General features: G+C 53.8%; 1 protein-coding gene across 1 annotated transcript in view; it reads left to right on the plus strand.

The window, feature by feature from the left end:
- The first annotated feature begins 10,793 nt into the window (after nt 1-10,793).
- The window catches only part of NOTCH3 (notch receptor 3), a 39,223-nt gene continuing 35,420 nt past the window's right edge, over nt 10,794-14,596 (plus strand). The window contains exons 1-2 of the mRNA XM_070462725.1: nt 10,794-10,965; nt 13,514-13,592. Of these exons, the coding sequence (XP_070318826.1) occupies nt 10,845-10,965; nt 13,514-13,592 (200 nt within the window). The 5' untranslated portion in view covers nt 10,794-10,844. The remainder of the gene's footprint in view (nt 10,966-13,513; nt 13,593-14,596) is intronic.

The following is a 14,596-nucleotide window of genomic DNA, read 5'->3' on the forward strand; positions in this document are numbered from 1 at the left end:
GGCAATTTGAGACAGGTTTGCTATAGGGACCATATGCAGTGGGCAGGGTTTGGGAAAACCAACAGGAGTTTAGTGCAGCAAACCCCAGTGAGCACCCCTGAAGAACCATGACCACCTCCGGATCCCCCTGCTTGGGAACAGGGAAGGAAAGATGTTAGCAGAGCCCAGAGAGAGGTTTGTGTGTTTGTTGTTCAGCCACTCAGTCATGTCTGACTATTTGCGACCCGATGGACTGCAGCATATCTGTCTCTCTGTTCTGCACTATCTCCTGGTGTTTGCTCAGATTCATGTCCGTTGCGTTGGTGACGCTATCTAACCACCTCATCCTCTGTTGCCCCCTTGTTTCCCAGGGGACAGGGTCTTTCCCAGTATCAGGGTCTTTTCCACTGAGTCGGCTTTTCACATCAGGTGGCTACAGTATTGGAGATTCAGCTTCAGCATCAGTCCTTCCAATGAATATTCAGGATTGATTTCCTTTAGGACTGACTGGTTTGATCTCCTTGCTGCCCAAGGGACTCTCAAGACTGTTCTCCACACCACAGTTCAAAAGCATCAGTACTTCGGCACTCAGCCGTCCTTATGGACCAATTCTCACATCCATACATGACTACTGGAAAAACCATAGCTTTGACTATACAGACTTCTGTTGGCCAAATGACGTCTCTGCTCTTCAATACCTTGGATTGTATGGATGGGACCTTTGGTCAAGCGACACAGTCAGCTGAAATGGTGACCCTACCAGGAAAGATACAGGCGAATTAATATCCTGTTTTCTCCTGCTCCCTCCCCCTACCCCCTGCCCCACCGCTTTATCTTCTGCCAGTGCCTCCTATTGGCCAAACCCACGTGGAAGCCAGAGGACAAGGATGTCCATTGATACAGTCTGTAGAGGTCAGCCCCTTGGGGCACAGAGCAGAGTGGAGAAGGCGAAGAATGGACCAAGCAGTGGGGAGAGATGCAGGGGAGAGAGGCAAGAGCTTGGGGATGGGGTGTGCGTGTGAAATGAGCGTTTGCTGCAGGTTTCACTTTATCACAGAATCCCTGGTGGCTCAGATGGTAAAGAATTCACCTTCAATGATGAGACTCGGGAGATGCAGGTTTGATCCCTGGGTCAGGAAGATCCCCTGGAGTAGGAAATGGCAACCCACTCTAGTATCCTTGCTTGAAGAATCCCATGGACAAAGGAGCCTGGTGGGCTACAGTCCATAGGGTCTCAAGGATCCGGGTATGATTGAGCAACTAACACTAACACTTCACTTTGTCACAGAAGAGACTTCAGCCTATGGCCAAGGAAAGAGGTAATGAAAAGCCAAGGGGTGGAGGGGGGGAATGCTCTCCTTCTCTGAAGCAAGAGGAAAGGTATGTGGGTAGGGGACAAGTGCCACACCTGCAGGAAAGAAGGAAGAGAAGTTTCAGGAGCTGGGACGGCAAGGATGTAATAAAGGGTGTCACAGTGTCTTGAGCTGTGGTAAGGAACCTGCTTGTCAATGTAGGAGATGTAAGAGACACAGGTTTGATCCCTGAGTGGGGACGATCCCCCAGAGGAGGGCATGGCAACCCACTCCAGTATTCTTTGCCTGGAGAATCCCATGGAAAGAGGAGCCTGGCGGGCTACAATCCCTAGGGTCGCACAAAGTCTTACACGACTGAAACGCACGCACGCACACAGAGTGTCTTAGTTCAGAGGTGAGCTGGAAGAGATGGGGTCCTGGGTGAGGCCATGGGCAAGGAAGGTTGGAGTGATCTGACCACACACCCCATGAGGCCAAGACATCCACTGGGATGCCTGCTCAGTGGAGGGTCTTAAGGCAGGGAAACCACTGCCTGCCCATCCCCCACCAACGGTGGGAGTATGGCTTCCCTTCTTCCCCTGCCCAGAGCTGTTGAGCCAGTAGGTGCTTGATGGAAGTGAGTTCCTTTCTTTTCACTCCCTTTTCTTCCACTTGAAGCCCTCACACCCACTCCTCCTTCAGGAGGCCCCATCAGCCCCCATCCCTCCCTCTGACTGAGTCCTGGTCTAACTGAGGCCAGACATGTCCATATCCAGACAGGGACATCTTCTGGACTGGCTTCAAGCAGGACGCAGCTCCTGGATCCTGCTGTTCCCCTGACACGTGCTGGGTGTATTAATTTACTCAGCTGACCGTTATTTCACCTACTGTGTGCCAGGCTCTAGACTAGACATCGGGGATTCAGCAGTGAGCAAGACAGAGGCCCACAGAGCTCAGAATGCTGGGGTAGCCAGGCAGGATCACATGGAAGGGTCAGCGTGGAACTGAGAGGGGCCGTGGGAGCCAGCAGAGCCCACGGGAAACTTCAGGGAAGGATCCCTGGGAGAAGTGGCAGTGTCGGGACCCCCCTGGTGATCCAGCGGTTAAGACTCCGTGCTCCCAATGCAGGGATTCAATCCCTGGTCAGGGAACTAGATCCTTCATGATGCAACTGAAGATCCCACACGCAGAAATGAAGATGCCACCTGACGCAACCAAGACCCAGCACAGCCAAATAAAAAAATTAAAAAAGAAAGAAATGGTGGTGTTATCGTTTCCAACCTTGATCAGGTCAGCTTCCCTCGGCCGAACCCCTCCAGTGGTGTCCACTGTGCTTTTCATTTAAACCCAGATCTTTGGCCCCTTGGAACTCGGCCTCCCTCAGTTTCCCTGAGTGCCTACCTTTTGCTCACTCTGCACCCAGCACCCTGGCCTCCTTACTGTTCCTCTTATCCACCCACCCCTTTTTCTTCTGGGCCTTTGCACTTGCTTTCCCTTCCACTTGGAACATGCTACCAGACTGTTTGCCTCACCGGCTTGTTCTCCTCCTTTCAGATCACAGTTCTTTTAGATCCAACCAGTCCATCCTAAAAGAAATCAACCCTGAATATTCATTGTAGGGACTAATGCTGAAGCTGAAGCTCCAGTGCTTAGGCCACCTGACACGAAGAGCCAACTCGTTGGGAAAGACCCTGATGCTGGGAAAGATTGAGGGCAGGAGAAGGGGATGACAGAGGATGAGATGGTTGGATGGCATCACCAACTCAATGAGTTTGAGCAAACTCCAGGAAATGGTGAAAGACAGGGAAGCCTGGCACGCTGCAGTCCATAGGGTCACAGAGTTGGACACAACTGAGCATAACATAAATATATTTATTTATTCATTTATTTTTTTGGCCTCACTGCAAGACAAATGGGATCTTAGTTCCCTGACCAGGGATGGAATCCGCACACCCCCTGCAGTGGAAGCACAGTGTCTTTACCACTGGACTGCCAGGGAATTCCCTAAATATATTTATTTGGCTGGTCTTAGTCATGGTACATAGGATCTTTGATCTTCATTGTGGCATTCGAACTCTTAGTTGTGGCGTGCAAACTCTTCAGCTATGGCATGTGGGATCTATTAATAATTCCCTGATCAGCAGTGGAATCCAGGCCCCCTGCATTGGGAGCTTGGGGTGTTAGCCACTGGACCACAAGCAAAGTCCCATGTCTTAGTTCTAATGTTCCCTCGTCAGCGACGCTTATCTCAGTCCCCTACACTGAAATCTCTTCATCTTTCATGTCCCTTTCTAGGGTTATTTGTTTGCCTCCTTGTTTCCTATCAGGGCAGGAACCTGCTCGGCCTTCATCACCTCTACCTGTAATAGGGTCAGGCACGACGTAGTTGCTCACTGTGTGTTTGTCAAATGACTGAATGAAGGTGGGGAGAGCTGGAGGGCCAGAGTGAGCGGTCAGGTGAAAGGAGCCTCCCAAGTTTGGGAAAAGTGTCCCAGGCAGTGGGTACAGCCACTGTGAAAACTGGAAAGGCTGTGGGCTTCCCTGGTGAATCCATGGTAAAGAATCCACCTGCTAATGCAACAGAGATGGATTCCATCCCTGGTCCCAAAAGATCTCATGTGCCACTGGGCAACTAAGCCTGTGTCCCACAGCTATACAGCCTGTGCTCCAGAGCCCGGGAGCCGCCACTACTAAGCACACGTGTCATGACAGCTGAAGCCCGAGTGCCCTAGAGCCTGGGCTCCGCAGCAAGAGAAGCCGTTGCAGCGAGAAGCCGGCACGTTGCGACTGGAGAAAAGCCCGCGCAGCAGCGAAGACCCAGCGCACAGCCAACAAAAAGCTGGGACGGCTGGGAAACGGGGACGGGAAGCTGGTGAGGAAGATGTCGCTCTGGGCAATGGGAAGCCTTGAAGGGTTTGAGCATGAGAGCGCTCTAGGGAGGCAGTGGTCAGGGTCGCCGGCCGGGTCTGCAGCCCAAAACCCCTGGGGTCCATCCCTCCCCCCCGTTGCCCAGGCCCCATAACCCAGCAGCCCTCACTCCTGCTGGTTCTTGTTGGGCTCCCATGGCCTGGGTGTAAGGGCCCAGCCCCAGTTTTCATGTGCAGAGGACGGGACTGTGGTCCCAAGAGGATAAGCGAAGGGCACATTCTCAGGTTCCCGGTCAGTGGGCCTGGGCCCAGCAGCTGTGTCTTGGCCTGGCCCCAGGTCCTGCATCCCTGGGGACTGAGCTCATTGAGGAGAAATGCAGTCCCTGGCCAAGGCAACCAGCAGGGGCAAGGGAGACAGGAGACGGTGCAAACCCACCCCTACCCCCACCATGTTGGGAACTGGGTGTCTGCCTGCTGCAAAGCCATGGGAATAATTGCTCTGACTGTCCTGACTCCCAAGGATCTGGACACCTTGGGCCATTCCTGCCACTGTGACTGGAGGGCAGCCGAAGACTGGAGCGGGGACCCTCACTTTCTGCCTTGCCGAGTGGGTGTCCTCAGAATTTGGGGGCTTCAGAAAGGGACAGACAGGGCTTCCCTGGTGGCTCAGTGGTTAAGAATCCTCCTTGCAAGGCAGGCGACGCTGGTTCGGTCCCTGGTCTGGAAAGATCCCACATGCCGCAGGGCAGCTAAGCCTGTGCCCCACGACTGAGCCTGAGCTCTAGAGTCCATGAGCCGCCATTACTGAGCCTGTGTGCTGAAACTGCTGAAGCCTGCACGCTGTAAAGCCCTTGCTCCACGGCGAGAGACGCCACCACAACGAGAAGCCTGAGCACCTCAACTAGAGAAAGCCTGCGTGCAGCAATGAAGACCCAGCGCGGCCAAAAAGAAAGTAAATTAATAATTGGAGGGGAAAAAAGAGATGGGTGCACAGTAGGGGCTCTGCAAATGTATCTTCTTTTTGTCCTCACTCCCCTCGTTCTATACTCAGCCTGTGCTTTCATCATCACTGCTTCCTCTCTGTCTCTGTCTGCCGCAGACCAGGGGCCATTGGATCAACAGAGTAGCAGACTTTGGACTTCCTGCCTAGCAAAATGTGTATCCAGGTTCTTGGTTGCTCCTTGTGATGGGGAGCTCAGCACCCATTAGAGCATCTGTTCCATCTGAAAATCCTTTCTCAGAGGGGTCAGGGGAGGCACTAGCCCCACTCCTGAAGTCTCTACCTTTGTCCCCTGGGCCACTTGACCCTTTTCAGGACCCCCAGATCCCTAGAAGTTACTGAAGAGAGTCGTCTGGGCCCCTACTGGTGGCTCCTTTGGACTGAGCATGCCAACTCCTTCAGCCAGTTCCCCCCCAGGGTGCCCCCTCAGTGTCCACCTCGTGCTGTGTGATGTCTGGCCACTGGTTAGCCCCCATTATAGGAGAGGGGAGAAAGAGCAGGATACAGACACCCCCAGCCCCTTGTGGACAAGGCCAAGTGGTAGGGTGAGAGGATGCTAGGAGAGCCAGGGGTGGGGAGCAGAGAGGACTTCCTGGAGCTGAAATCTTAAAGAATAGGAATTTACCAGGTACAGGATGGAGGTGGATAGGCACGCTAGAAGGAGGGAGCTGCGCGCGCAAAGCCATGGCATGTGCAGGAAATAGTACAGCATTCCCTATAGCTAGAAGGAAATGCATTTAAAAAATTTTATTTATTTATGTACTTTGGCTGCACTGTGCAGCTTGTAGGATCTCAGTTCCTTAACCAGGGACTGAACCCAGGGCTACAGAAGTGAAAGCCTAGGATCCTAAGCCCTAGGCCACCAGTGAACTCCCAGGAAATACATTTATTTATCTTTATTTTTGGCTGTGCTGGGTCTTCATCACTGTGTCTGGCTTCCTGTGGTTACAGCGAGTGGGAACTACTCCATCATGATGCACGGACTTCTCATTGTGGTGACTTCTCTTGTTTCCGAGCACAGACTCAAGAGCTTTAATAGTTGCGGCACATGGGCTTAGCTGCCCTGTGGCATGTAGAATCTTCCGGGACCAGAGATCAAACTGGTGTCCCCTGAATTGCAAGGCAGATTCTTAACCACTGGACCACCAGGGAAGCCCCAGGAAATGCATTTTTAAAAAAACACATCTGCTGGGAGTTCCTGTGTGGGGAGAAAGCAAAAGGGTCCTTCTAACTAGCCGGATGTCCCAGGCAGAAAGAAGAACCTGAACAGAGGCCGTGAGAGTGCGGAGCCTGCTGGGTGACTCAGTGTGATGATGAAGGGAACAGGAGGGGTTGGGGAGCATCTGAAGGCTCTGAAAGCAGGGCTGAGGGGCCGGGATTTCCTCCTGGGGTGACGAGTATGAGAAGGACTTAAGCTGCGCCTTCCCCCATCCCCATGGGCCCCTTGACTCAGCACCCTCAAGGTGAGTCAGCTGTGCCCCTTCTGATTATGCAACTTTTGTCTTTTTCTCTGCCCAGCCCCTACCCCCACTCCCAACTCCTCCCTCTCATTCCATGTGGCCTGGAGTCACTGGGTTCAAATCTCAGCTCTTCCTCTAGGAAGCCTCCAGCAAATCATCATAAGATGGGCAGAGACCCATCCCCATGAGGGCTGACCCTGTAAGATGTGTGAATAGCTCTCCTCCCAGATGGAGGTTGCACTCATAAGTTGAGAGGCTGGGACACCCTCAGTTCCTGTCCCCTGGTGGTCGACTCTCTGCCACTGTCAGCAGGGCTGGGGATCATCTCCTGTGTTGGACCCTGGTCTATTGTTAAACTTTCACCCCTGGCTTTTCATTCTTTCTCTCTAATGGTACTTCTCTGCCTCCACCACCTCTTCCTCTTCCAGTATTTTAATATCATCCAAGGGGACTTCCACAGTGGTACAGTGGATAGGAACCCACCTGCCAAGGCAGGGGACATACATTTGATCCCTGGTCTGGGAAAGTTCCACATGCCACGGAGCAACTAGGCCCAAGAGCTGCAACTACTGAGCCCATTTGCTGCAATTACTGAAGCCCAGGCACCTAGAGGGCATGCTCTGCAACAAGAGAAGCCACCACAAGGAGAAGCCCGCATACCGCAACGAAGAGTAGCCCCCGCTTGCTACAACTAGAGAGAGCCCTCACGCAGCAATGAAAACTCAGCGCAGCCAAAAATAAGTACTTATAAAAATCATCCCAGGTAAACAGATGAATGGTCCAGTAAAACGTGGTGTAGCCATTCAATGGGGTGTTGTGCCTGCGTGCTAAGTCGCTTCAGTCGTGTCCGACTCTTCTCAACCCTTTGGACCATCGCCCACCAGGCTCCTCCGTCCATGGGACCCTCCAGGCAAGAATACTGGAGTGGGTTGCCTTTCCCTTCTCCAGGGGGTCTTCCCAACCCAGGGATGGAACCCGCATTTCTTACGTCTCCAACGGGATGTTACTCAGCCATAAAAAGGAATGAAGAACTGATGCATGCTACAATATGGATGAACCTCTAAAACATACCCAGTGAAAAAAGTCAGACATAAAAGACCACACATTGTTTGATTCCATAGATGTGAAACCTCCAGAACAAGGTAAATCCATGGAGATGGAAACACATTAATGGCTGCCAGGGACAGATAAGGAGTGATGGCTGGGGACAAAGTTTTCTTTAGGATTGATGAAAGTGTGATAAGACTAGGTAGAGGTGGTGGTTGCACTAAATGCCACTGAACTGTACACTTTAAAATGGTAATAATTTTATGTAAGGAAATTGTATCTCAATTTTTAAAAAAATCATCAGAGGCAATCACCAATAAATGCCCCAAACAGTGGTGAAAGTTTGACAGGCATCAGGATAGTCACACAGTCTCAATATATCTCCCCACATGATATTGATATTTACTCATTACAAGAGGGGATGGGAAGAGAGTGGTACATTTACAGTAGAGAAACTGGACCAGCTTCATTCAAGTGATCAAAATCTAACAAGACCAGTGTTGGGGACCCATATCAGGTACCTCCTTGATACAACCCATGGAAGAGTACCTGCATTGCTTCCGCAGTTCTTGTCAAAGACACAGAGCCTGTACCTGGTCATGAGGAAACTGCAGCCCAGTTCACTAAGGGATGTTCTGTGAAACAAATGACCTTGACTATCCAAAAATATCAGCATCATAACAGATAAAGAAAGGTTAAGGAACTGATACAGATTAAAGGACATGAAGAAACATAACCATTAAATGGAACACATGGTCAGAGATTAGATCCTGGACCAGCAAAGAAACATGCTATAGAGGATATTACTGGGGAAACCAAAAACTGTCCGTATGGTGAAAACTGTTGTGTATATATGTATAAGAGAATGCCCTCAATCTTAGGAAACATACAGTGATGATTTTGGGGGCAAAGGAACATCATATCTACATCTTGCTTTCAAATATGTGTGCGTGCTAAGTCGCTTCAGTTGTGTCTGACACTTTGTGACCCCATGGACTGTAGCCCACCAGGCTCCTCTGTCCATGGGATTCTCCAGGCAAGAAGACTGGAGTGGGTTGCTATGCCCTTGTCCAGGGGATCTTCCTGACCCAGGGATGAAACTGCATCTCTTATGTCTCCTGCACTTGGCAAGTGGGTTCTTTAACACCCATCTGGGAAGCCCTGCTCTCAAATACATCTATTATATAATATATTACATATTATATATAAGTTAAAATTATATATAATTTCTTCAAAACTATGGTTTTTCCAGTAGTCATGTACAGATGTGAGAGTTGGACCATAAAGAAGGCTGAGCACTGCTTTCCAATTTTGGTGCTGGAGAAGATTCTTGAGAGTCCCTTGGACAGCAAGGAGATCAAACCAGTCAATCCTAAAGGAAATCAACCCTGAATATTCATTGGAAGGATAGATGCTGGGGTGCTGAAGCTCCAATACTTTGGCCACCTGACTCGAAGAGCCAACTCTTTTTCAATACTTTGGAAAAGACCCTGATGCTGGGAAAGACTGAAGTTTGCAGAAGGAGAAGGGAGTGACAGAGGATGAGATGGTTGGATGGCATCGCAGACTCAATGGACATGAGTCTAAGCAAACTCCAGGAGACAGTGAAGGACAGGGGAGCCTGTCGTGCTGCACTCCAGGGGGTCGCAAAGAGTCGGACATGACTTAGTAACTGAACAATAACAATAATTATAAAGTAAATTTGGCAAAGTGTGGGCCGAGTTGGTGAAGCTGGGTAAAGGGTCTATGGAAATTGCATTTTAAATTATTTCTAAATGAAGTTTAAAAATTGCTCAAAGATCTCTGGGGTGCCCAGGGTGCCCATCCCACCCTGATGCCCCCGTGCTCAGCTGTCTCATGGGTGAACCTCAGACTCCTGGGTTTCAGCGCATCACCCCCAACCCATTCCTCCTCACTATAGCCTCATCACCGTGCTAAACACCTACAAGGTCGACCTGGCCTCTTTCTCCTCCGCCTCAGGGCCAGGGCGACCCCTGACCTGCCCACTCTCCCCTCCTTCCCTACGTGACTCGGCCCCCTCCTCTGTTTGCAGACCTGTCCCTCTCCTGAAATGTCTTTCTTCCAGTTCTGGGCAGAGCCCCCACTGAACCCTTCTCAGGGAAGCTCTCTCTGGAAGAGGGCAGGGGAGGTGAAGCTGCTCAAACAACACGAGACATAGAGCCTGAGCTTTATACCTACTTGTTGAATAAATGAATGAATGAATAAGTAACCTCCTTCCCCCAAGCAGAACCCTCACCAGCTTCTCTGCTCTGTCTCTCCCTCTGGCCCAACCCTAAGTCCACAGTGCTGGAGTCTGTTTTTTTCTTCCCCAGATTGGGAGCTTCTCTAGGCTGGTCTTGGGGCCTTTCCGGAGTCCCCATTCTTGCCACAGGGACAGAGCTCACTGCAGGGTGGTTGTTTTTCAGCATGACTGATTTTGGAAAAGGCAGTTGGATGAAACTGAGCAAGATTGGCTGAGCAGCGAAGCTGTGTAGGCTATGGGGTGGGGTGGACCTTTGGATATTGAGGAGGAAGGGGTTACTTTCAGGAAGCGCTGAGAGTAAGAAGGAGTGTGAGTGTTTGGTAGCACACTTGAAACTACTGGCCTGTGCCTGAGGTCCGAGGCTGCAAAAATCGCCCAAGGTTCTAGGTCTGAGAGGGTCTGAGAGGGCCTGAGTTTAGAGTTGTGAATATTTCAGATTTTAAGTCCCCCAGGAGGCTCTGTGCACGCCTCTGCATTTGTGCATCCTGGCTATGTATTCATGAGCCTTGCAGAACGTGCCTGGTTTCAGTTTCGGGGTGTCGGGGGGTGGGGGTAGGGGAGTGTCTGTTTGTGCCCAGCTCCGTGTGTGTCTCGGGCTCTGGATGTGTTTTGGGGAGCTGGAGATGTTCAGGAAGTTGGGTGTGTCTGACACCGTGGGTTGGGCCGGCTGGCCTGAGTTTCTGAGAGGGTCTTCGGGTCCCAGGCTGTGTGGGTGGAGGGTGGGCAGGGACCCCAGGAGGCCGGGCCGGGGGCGGGGGAGCTCTGGGCCGGCCCTGGGGCGGGGCGAGCCGCCCAGGGTTGGGGGCGGGGCGGCCCGGCCGTCTCACTTCAGCGAAGTTGGCTGCGCGGAGGCTGGCCCCGGACGCGCCCGGAGCCCAAGGAAGGAGGGAGAAGGGAGGAGAGAGGTGGGAGGAGGGAGGGTCGCGGCCGGCCGCCATGGGGCCGGGGCCCCGGGGCCGCCGCCCCCGCCGCCGTCGCCCGATGTCGCCGCCGCCACCCCTGCCGTCCGTGCGGACGCTGCCCTTATTGCTGCTGCTAGCGGGGCCGGGGGCTGCAGGTGAGGGGCCGGGACCCTGAGGGCGGGATGGGGTGAGTGGGTGGGGGAAGGGGAAGAATGGAGTGCAAGGCCTCCCCGAGTCTGGGACTTGGTGGGTGTGGGGGCGGTCCCTGGGAATCAGGGACCAGAGCGCAGGGGCAGCGAGCGCAGGAGCCGGGGGCAGGGACTCCGAATTGAGAGTGGGGGTTGAGGCAGGACCCCAGAGACCGCAGGAACCGGGGCCTGGGAGAGATGTGGGCTGGGAATGAAGGGACCCTGGAGCCCGGGACTGGGAGCTGGAGGTGAGCGGATCAAGATTAGCGGGGGAGTGGGGGGGGGGGGTAGCCAAGAATCTGGGGCTCTCTCACCAACCATGCCTGTCGAGAGCCCTGGGAAGGTCACGATTGGAACCCAAGTACCCCAGGTCGGGGACCCCTCGCATAAAAGCTCCCCCTCCTCATGCACACAGCCGGGGCAGGTCTGGCAGGGCGGGGGGCCGGAGGGGGCGCGAAGTTCTCGGAGCTCTAAACTCGGAGAAAACTTCCCAGGCCGGAGCGCGGCAAGACGCGGAACCGGAGCCAGAGCTGGAGCCATAGAGGCGCCCGCGCCCCTTCCCCCGCCCGCGGCCCCGCTCCCTCCCCCGGCTGCTTGGACAGGACGGCGTCCCGGGACCCTGTCCCTGCCTGGGGAAGGGAGGGGAGGGCAGGGGGCGCGAGCCCACGTGCTCCTCTCCCGCTCCAGCGCCCCCTCCCAGCAGCCCGACCCCCTCCCCAGCGGGCCCGGGGAGCCCCCCGCCCCTCCCCCTCCCCACTCTTCCCCTCCCCCGCCTGGGACAATGGCCACGCCGTCTAGACACCCCCTCCCCCCCGGCAGCCTCGCGCTTTCTTTGCCAGACAAAGCGGGGACGGCAGCGGGGCCGGACCGGGGCTGCTGGGGCGCACCCCCAGCCAAGGGAGGCCTGGCCGGCAGGGGAGGGACGCGAGCCCAGTGGCCCTGGCCCTGGGTCTCTGGACGCTGCTGTGGGGCTCAGCCCGGGGAGGGGTAGGGAGGAAACAGGCCTACCCAGCCAGCCCAGCCCCGGGCGGGCAGATGGGGCAGGAGTGGGCAGGAGCAGCCGCCCCCACATGGCCTGTCACACACTCACAGGACACACATTCTTGGGTCACACATGTGGAGATGCAGATGTGTATGTGTGTGCACACATACATAGAGTACACCCGCACATGTGCTCACACGATCACACAAGACACATTCACAGCTCACACGTGCTCATATGATCACGCATGTTCACACATACCCTGCACCACCAGCCCAAGGCCTCACACTCACTATCTGCACACACTGAGATGCATATAGACAGAGGCAAGGACATGCCTACACCTAGCTGGCACATGCAGGTATACGAGCACGTCCAACCCACACCCAGACACACCCATGCACATACAAGTCACACACAGACACAACGGCTATATACTCAGATACGTAGTTCACATACATGGACACACAACAAGTTTCAGCCTATAAACATCTCTACATCCATGCAGGCCATGCAGACACACACATGGCCCACAGGGCCCACGGCTCATGTCATGTGGCCCCCAGTGTGAGTTCACAAACAGCCCTGGGCTCCTGTATGGGTGATAGTGTCCTGGCTGCTTGTGCCTTGTGGAAGGGACAGAAGCCATGTTTAATGCACTTGCATGTCCAGTATATCTTGGTCTCTCTTCTTTTTTTAAACTCTGTCTCTGTCTTTCTTGATCTCCTCTCTGTGTCTGCCTCCTTCTAGTTTCCTTCTTTTATGTCTGTCTGTTTTTCTCATCTTCTTCCTCTCCCTTTTTCTGTCTCCTCTTGTACACACAGGCACACATGCACAAGCAGCCCCACACTTGCTGGCTCACACAGTGCCCCACTAACTCACATCCCGCCACAGCCCTGACCCATCCGACAGGACAGTTAGACTGTGCCACACCGCAGAGAGACACAGCCCTTAGAGGTGAGGATGCTGGAGAGGTCAGCCTGTGCCAGCTGCCCCTCCCTCAACACAGACCCCATCCCTGTAACGCCCAGTTGCTGGCTGCGCACGGTGTTCGTTCATGCCCTGGCATCTCTCCCCAGAACTAGCATGCAGGCCTGCCCAGTTGGAGTAGATGCCCAACATCAGCAGAAGGAAGCCCAGGGCCCCAGGACTCCCCACCCCTGCCCCCTCCACAACCCCGGGATCTGGGCACACAGTCCCAGACCTCCCTTCAACCCTCGCAGCACCCCCACTTCCTGCCCCCCATTCTGGCAGCTTCTGAGCCCCCACATCTGGCACAAGTCGGCCCCTCCTCCTGCTTGCCCCTGCCTTGTGGTTCCCAGGGCTCGAGTTGGCAGTGACAGCTGCAGCCCCAACAGCTGGGGCCGGGGCGGGGGGCCGTGGGAACTGTGAATGGGGGGGCTCTCTGCCCTCGCAGAGACGCCCCCAGCCTGGTGCAGCTGTTGCCCAAGGGAGGAAAGGACGGAGTCTCAATCCAGGCTGGGGTTCCTGGGCGCCTGCCTGACACCCCCACCTTCCTTCACCCCCACCCAGCCCCCCCCTGCCTGGACGGAAGCCCGTGTGTGAACGGAGGTCGCTGCACCCAGCTGCCCTCCCGGGAGGCTGCCTGCCTGTGAGTGCCTGGCTCTGAGCCATCAGTGGGCCCTGTGTGGGGAGGCGGTCTGTCTTCTCCCCCTGCCTCTGTTCACCATAGATGCTTCCACCACTTCCTTCAAGTGTGTGGCTTGAGCAACCTCTTGTTTCCCCATTAGAGGGAGCAGAGCTAGGAGTAGAGGCTCTGGAGTCTGCCTGGCTGCGGTTCAAATTCCACATCATGTTGCTGATGGCCTGACTTTTTAAGCCTCAGTGTCCTAGTCTGGAAAATGGGCCCGCTAATGCCAACTACACCGAATTCTCTGCTGCCTGTGGTCTTGTGTAAATCCCCTGATGGACAGATAGTTATTCAATCAACAGATTTTCAGGGACTAGTAACAGTGGTTTAGCAGTAGTGGGGATAGCATCTGTACCTTCCCACATCTCATGATTTAGTGGTGGGGCCACAGGAGCCCTGCTCTGCCACTTACTTTCTGTGTGACCTTGAGTGAGTCACTTCCCCTCTCTGAACCTCATTGATCTGTAAAATATGGTCCTTCTGCCTGATTTGTGACCAAAGTCCCCCCCAAATGCAGTTGTTGGAAAGTACAAGGAAAGGCAGAGGGTTGGGAAAGCAGGGCAGGGCAGGGCCTGGGAAATTGCTGAGCAGAGGCAGACAGAGATCAATTTGAATTCTGGGCTCTGCGATAACCTTGAGCAAGTGCTTTGAGCTCTCTGAGCCTCATTTTTGCATCCGGAAAATGGGGCAATAACAGTTCCCTCCTTTATGGAGTTGATTGTAAAGATTAAGAGTGAAATCAGCATAGTGTTGGGCATACAGTAAGTGCTTAATAAATGGTATTTTTTATTAATGGTAGAGACTTGGAAAATAGGTGCCATAAGGAGGAACCTCTGAGGTTATGGGAAAATGCTTGGTTCCTTTTATAATATCATCATTAATAATAGCAGGTCACCCAGTAGCCATTGGTCGATTCATTAAATGCATCCATTTATTCAGCAACTTGTGTGTCCAGCCCAAGCTGG

This window comes from Odocoileus virginianus, chromosome 3 (assembly GCF_023699985.2).
Source record: "Odocoileus virginianus isolate 20LAN1187 ecotype Illinois chromosome 3, Ovbor_1.2, whole genome shotgun sequence".
Classification (NCBI taxonomy): Eukaryota; Metazoa; Chordata; class Mammalia; order Artiodactyla; family Cervidae; genus Odocoileus; species Odocoileus virginianus.